Here is a 6,817-nt window from a genome sequence, read left to right on the forward strand (position 1 = left end):
TATCTGAATACTTTGACTTCAGTATATAATGTAATATTAGCCATTTATCTCTGTTTTTAGAAGATGTGAAATGAGTTCTCACTAAAAAACTTAGGCATTGAGGGGAACAAACAACAATAATATGGGGCAATGTAGGTGGGTTGGAGCTTTCTACTACAATGCTTAGCACATCTGATGGAAAGTCAACTGAAGATGAACATAATAAGAGTAAATCCCAGACTCCATCACTACTAGTTTTTACTAGTGGTAGTTTTACTATTATTAGTAAAGAGTTTTAAGTTTTACCAGTGAATAGCTTTAAGTTTTTCAATTTATTAATGGTAATTGTTAGACCTAATAAATATAGTTGCACAGTACCAAATTAATACACATAAGCTAGTTGTGTTTTGATATATAGATAATGAACTATCTGGAAAAGAAACTAAGAAAACAATCCCATTCAAAACAGCAGCAGAATAAAATACATGAGTAAACTTGACCAAAGACATAATAGACTGGTACACTGAAAATTATAAAACGCTGGTGAAGGAAATTAAAGATGATTGGAAATAAATCATATTTATTGAGTGGAGGAATTTATATTGTTAAAATTTCTGTGCTATCCAAAGTGATCTATAGATTCACTGTGATCCTTATCAAAATCTCAATGGCATTATTACAGAAGTAGAAAAAAAAAACCCACTAAACTTACACTGAACCACAAAGGACCTCTAATAGCGAAAACTATCTTGATCAAGAACAAAGCTGAAGGCATCACACGTCCTGGTTTCAAAATATATTACAAAGCTACAGTAATCAAAACAGTATGATACTGGAATGGAAGCAGAGAAATAGATCCATAAAACCTGAATACACAACCCTGAAGTAAATCTGTCCATCTATAATCAGCTGGTCTTCTACAAGGAAGCTAAAACAATGGAAAGACAGTAGCCTCTCCAATAAATAAATGGTGTTGGGAAAACTGGATATCCACATGCAGAAGAATGCAATTATATCCTTATCTCACATCACTCACAAAAAAGAACTCAAAATGGAAGGCTCAAAAGAAACACCTGAAAACATAAAAGCCCTTGACGAAAACACTGGGAAAAATCTTCTTGCCATTGCCTAAGTAATGATTTTTCAGATATATAACATCATAGCATAGACAACAAAAACAAAAGTATATGAGTGGAATTGCATCAAACTAAAAAGCTTCTGCACAGCAAAAGAAACACTCGACAAAGCAAAAAGAGTAGGAGGACGGATTTGTAAGCCAGGTAGTTCGTTAGGGGCCAATATCTAAAGTATTTGAGGAATTCATACTACTTAGTAGCCAAAAAAACTCTGAATAACCCCATCACAAAATGGGCAAAGGACTTGAAGAGACATTTCTCAAAAGAAGGCATGAAAATGTCCAACATGTAAATGAAAAAGTGCTGAACTTCACTCATCCTCAAGGAAATGCAAAGCAAAACCATAGAAAGATATCACCTCACACACCTAGGATGACTGGTATCAAAAATACAAGAGATATATGTTGGAGATAATGTAGAGACTAGAGAACCCTTATATGCTGTTGGTGGGAGTGTTAGCACAGCCATGGTGGAACCCAGTATGGGGTCCTCAAAAATGAAAACACAAAGCAAAACTACAATGTGATCCAGCAATTCTACTTTTGGTATACATCCAAAGGAAATGAAACCATTATTACTTGTTTTTGGTTGGAATTAAATTCAGTTAATCAGAGGAGTAAAGAATATATTATTGGCCTTTTTAGTCTCCTTCAGGATTTCAGGTCCCATTAAGTGGTTGACAGATTAAAAGGTATTGTATTATTGAAGGATGGCTACATCTGGAATTAACACCTGAGGATATGCACAGGTAAAATACGAGGCCTGTTAATGTAGCCTGTCAATCATTACCAAGTATACAAACCATTCTCCCATCTGACAATGACTCTATAGGGACCAGTTTGTGTCAAATGCTATTTTTTTAATGCTGTTCTTGCTTATCCTCTGAGAATATTACGTTGAAGCTGCTACATATAGAAGCTACATCTTTGGACTGCTTGTTAGTTCTGAATCAATTTCTTGTATGAGCTAATTAGTATATTATCAGTGTGGAGAAGGGTAAAGAAAAGGCTAGCCTGAGTGATCTCAGTAAAAATTTTTAGGACATGAGGACTCCTCCAAACACCACCTTTTTATTTTCTGAATCATAGATTCAATGAAGGAGAAATAAATCTTTAAGCTAAGGAAGTAAACATTTTGTATTCTCAATGGATGAAATAGTTAAAGAGCCAGATTTTAGGAGGCAGAGATCTTTTTTAAGGATATCATAGGAATGAAGATTATCTCTCTTGAAATTATTTTTATATTACATGACTTACCTGAAGGAATACAGTATAGATAACAAAAATATGGATACATTGTGACATCTGGATTTACATACAGGTTGGTATTTTCAAGAGGATGTCATCATAGTGATCAAATCATGTATGCTTCTCGAGAAAAAGTATTTTTTGAAACCAATGTGTATATCCTTCTGTGCAGTTTTCCTTTCCAATGTTCTGTATTGTATTTATGCTTTCTACATGTATATTGAACACCTAATAAGTTAAAGCCAGTGATCTAAACACTGGATTATAAAATTCCCTGTAGGCTATACAATGTATGTATATATGTGTGTATTTTTCACCCAAAGAATCTTACCTAATCTGAACTCTTTGAGCCCAGACTACAAAAGATTTAAATTCATTATGTCATGATTGCCCTTCCTAAAGGAACTTTGTGATTTTTTTCCTTTATATATATATATATATATATATATATATTGCTATCTATGAACCATTCTATCTCATCTATATCACCTATATAGATGAGATAGATTCCCAAGACCAGATGTCATATGTTGTTTAGATTCCACACTAAATGAAACTTATCTTGAGTCGCAAAACTTAGTGCATTGCTATCATTTCTATAGAATTCATTCCCACTCATGATAGTCCACTGCCTTACAAATTACTTCTTTACAATCTGCTCATCAGATAAATAATTCAAAAATCTATATCTGCACCATTCAAGAGTTTTTCACAAGAGGAAAACATGGGGTTAGTAAGTGTTGAAGCCTATGAAACAATCCTTCAGTTAGGGATATTTGGAGAGTTTAAGTGTGTTTTCATGGTTCTGGTAAGCTTATGAAAGGATAACCATGTATGCTTTTTATGAATACATACTGTATTTATGAGGACCTGTTTGAAACATAGGAAAAACAGATTTCCTCTTTAAGAGTTGATGGCAGTACTACTCAGTGTCAGTGCCTCCATGGGAGACGGGAGAGAACAGAAGACGAGTAAAGGAGGGTTTCTCTACAAGCAAACAATTTGCAGCAATCTAAGAGTCTTTCTCTTCTTTAATCCTCCTAGCCCCTGTCTCCTCACTCTGCCCTTTATCTGGGGATGTCCCGATGGCTTCTCTGTCATGGAGGTACATTTTTTTCCCGTGGAACTGTGAAAAGTATAAATGACTATCCTTTATACAGTACTTGATATTTTGGACATCTTTTGACCAATTTAACAAGCCAGTGAATGACTGCTCTGCATGTATCAGAATGTGGTTTTCTGGATGAATAAATGAGGGAGCACCAGAAGGGTCCATCTCTATAGTGCTAAGTCTGAAACACTGAGTATAGGAAGGTAGTGAATGACTTTAAGGTTAAGAAATATGTTGTTTCTGCGTGTGTGTGTGTGTGTGTGTGTGATCCTTATCAATATATGTGTTGGAAGAACATATAATATTTCTATTTAAAGGGTACATGATAGAAAAAAAACAACAGGAAAAAAGGTGACATATACTATGCTTTATGTTAGTCACATATGGAGTGTGACAAATGAGATCTGGAAGGTATGAAATACATTATTCTTATTTAAGAAGCAATCCCAAAGATGTACATATCATGTTACCATTTAGAAATATTCCAAGTGATGTCACACTCTTACTACATGAAATCCTCCAAGTTTTTGTTGTCCAAATTTAATAAGTAACTCTGAAAGCTTGAGTGGCTGCATTGTAACTTTCTTCCTCTTAAATCGGGAGAAGGGATCATTTACTTTTACCCCCTACATCACATAGTGTGTGGGTTGTGCAATCTTCTGCCTAAAACAAGAATCCCTCCAATAACTCCATGAAAGTGTCACAAGGTTTCTGCTTGCTCATTACTTACTTACTGAAGGGAAATACTGACTGAGAAATTAAAGAGGAAAATTGCAAGTCTTGCACCCCCCAACACAGTCTCTGGTTACCACCATTATGGAAGCAACCCAAAGAAGTTAAAACCCCAAATGGCTTTGGGAGGCACTTCTACATTCTGAGGAGTAATATTCTGCATTATTCACCTTGGGGAATCTGAAGTATACTTTTTCGTAGAGTCTAACTTATCATTAGTCATAAATATACAGTTTAAATATTAACTGCACTTACCATATTTGAAACTGAATTTGACACTTGTAAAAGAATAAATATGTGAGAGATATAATTTTCAGACAGGAACTAATAGGAAGGAGGAGAAAGGAAAAATAAACACAGTAATAAATGATAAGGAGAACTACAGTGAGCAATAGATGAAAATATACCAAGTCAGGTTATGTACAACATACAATCGATGCAAAATTAGATCTTTTGCAGAAAGTTCTTAAGAAAACAAAGCAGAGGGGATCCCTGGGTGGCTCAGGGGTTTAGCATCCACCTATGGCGCAGGGCTTGATCCTGGAGTCCCGGTATTGAGTCCCACATTGGGCTCCCTGTATGGACCCTGCTTCTCCCTCTGCTTGTGTCTCTGCTTCTCTCTTTCTCTGTGTCTCTCATGAATAAAATAAATAAAATATTTAAAAACAAAGAAAACAAAGCATAGAATTTTAGAATATTCTCAAGACAGTTGTTTATACATCTGATGTTTTTCTAAAACAGGCAGAAGAAAAGGGAAAATATGAAGAAGCTATTAATGTAGAGAAATTGTGCTTCAACTCCTACTACTTTCTCCTTTGACATATGAGTTCCCCAAACATGTGCTTTTTTGTCTGTTTCTTTGTGTTCCTGTTTCAGAACAGTTTTTCTTGCAATTTTCATTCCCAGAATGTGTAATATATCAGGCTCTGTAGGCTTGAGCTCAGTCATTCAGATATCAACTTCAATATGGCATTCCCATCACCCACACATATCACTCATTTTCTATCATATTCTGATGTTTTCCTCATGGAGTGTAACCTCCAGGAGAGGATCTGATCTGTGCCTTACTTTACTCTCAGTGCCTGGAGTGTGTTTTGTCACACTGCAACTGCTTACTGAACAGTTGTTGAATTAAGTACGATTGAATAGACAAGGCCTCTTTTATGGAAATGAAAGGTTACAGAAACTTATATGCCCCTGTGAAAATATGAAATGATATATCAATTAGTCTTCTGTATTTTCAAGCACAGTATTTTATATGATGTTACAAATTTGATTATTCTGGTCCTAGTGAATTTAAATACACCTGATTATGAATTGGAATTGTTTTGAACATAAGGATCTTCTTGAACTGAATCTCCACATTTTGAGCACCTGGTTTGATAATCTGTCATAGCAGCTTCATCTTCAGAAGTAGTGACAAACAGCAAAGGGAAACAACATTATGCCTCCTCTCAACACCTCTCGTCCCTTTCCTGTCACCTTCTTGCTGATGGGCATCCCAGGACTAGAGCACCTGCATGTATGGATTGGGATCCCCTTCTGCTCCATGTACGTGGTGGCTGTGGTGGGGAATGTGACCATCCTGGCCGTGGTGAGGGCAGAGCGAAGTCTCCATGAGCCTATGTTCTTCTTTCTCTGCATGCTCTCCATCACCGACCTGGTCCTCTCCACATCCACGCTGCCCCGCATGCTCTGTCTCTTCTGGCTTGGAGCCCATGACATTGCCTTTGATGCCTGCCTGGCTCAAATGTTCTTCATTCATAGCTTTACTACCATGGAATCGGGCTTTTTCCTAGCCATGGCCTTTGACCGTTACGTGGCCATTTGTCATCCACTGCACCATACCACAATTCTCACCCATGCTCGCATCACCATAATGGGTATTATTGTGGTGATTCGGGGTGTAGCCTTCTTTTCCCCACATCCCATCCTGCTCAAACAGCTGCCCTACTGCAGAACACGAATCATTGCCCACACCTACTGTGAGTTCATGGCTGTAGTGAAGCTGGCGTGTGTAGACACAGGAGCCACCACTCGTTATAGCCTCAGCGTGGCTTCTATCATTGGCTCATGTGATGCTATTCTCACTGTTGTATCCTATGCCTTCATTCTCCGCTCTGTGTTCAGCCTGCCATCCCGAGAAGCTGGCTTTAAGGCTTTGGGCACATGTGGATCACATGTCTGTGTTATTCTTGTGTTCTATTCCACAGCTGGCTTTTCCATTTTCACTCACCGTTTTGGGAAGAATGTGCCTGCACACATCCATATTTTTATTGCAAATATGTACCTTTTGGTGCCCCCTTTTCTCAACCCCATTGTGTATGGAGTAAGGACCAAGAAGATACGGGAGCATGTTCTTAGAGTGCTAAAGGTCAATGTTGCCTAATATCAGTTGGATCAATAAAAGAAGTGGTTCAAGATATATAGCAATACAAAGAGATGATGTAGGAAAATAATTAACTGTTCTTATTCCCACACGGCTGAATTCCATTTACCACCTAAAAGTTATTATTTACCAGATGTCTAGAATTTCTAAGAATACTAACTCAACAGATTATTTTATCTTTTCCATTTAGTAAAAATTGGTGAATTTGTTCATTTTATTCTTA

At 36.9% G+C, this 6,817-nt stretch overlaps 1 protein-coding gene across 1 annotated transcript; it reads left to right on the forward strand.

Annotated features, from left to right (window-relative positions):
* The first annotated feature begins 5,649 nt into the window (after positions 1-5,649).
* On the forward strand, positions 5,650-6,594 carry LOC112912110 (olfactory receptor 52M1-like). The gene has a single exon (XM_025988849.2). The coding sequence runs from the start codon at positions 5,650-5,652 to the stop codon at positions 6,592-6,594; it is 945 nt and encodes a 314-aa protein (XP_025844634.2).
* The last annotated feature ends 223 nt before the right edge of the window (positions 6,595-6,817 follow it).

This window comes from Vulpes vulpes, chromosome 11 (genome assembly GCF_048418805.1).
Source record: "Vulpes vulpes isolate BD-2025 chromosome 11, VulVul3, whole genome shotgun sequence".
Taxonomy (NCBI): Eukaryota; Metazoa; Chordata; class Mammalia; order Carnivora; family Canidae; genus Vulpes; species Vulpes vulpes.

What these genes read in the sequence shown, in the direction of transcription:
- LOC112912110 (XM_025988849.2), top strand. Translation starts at nt 5,650, where the DNA reads ATGCCTCCTCTCAACACCTCTCGTCCCTTTCCTGTCACCTTCTTGCTG.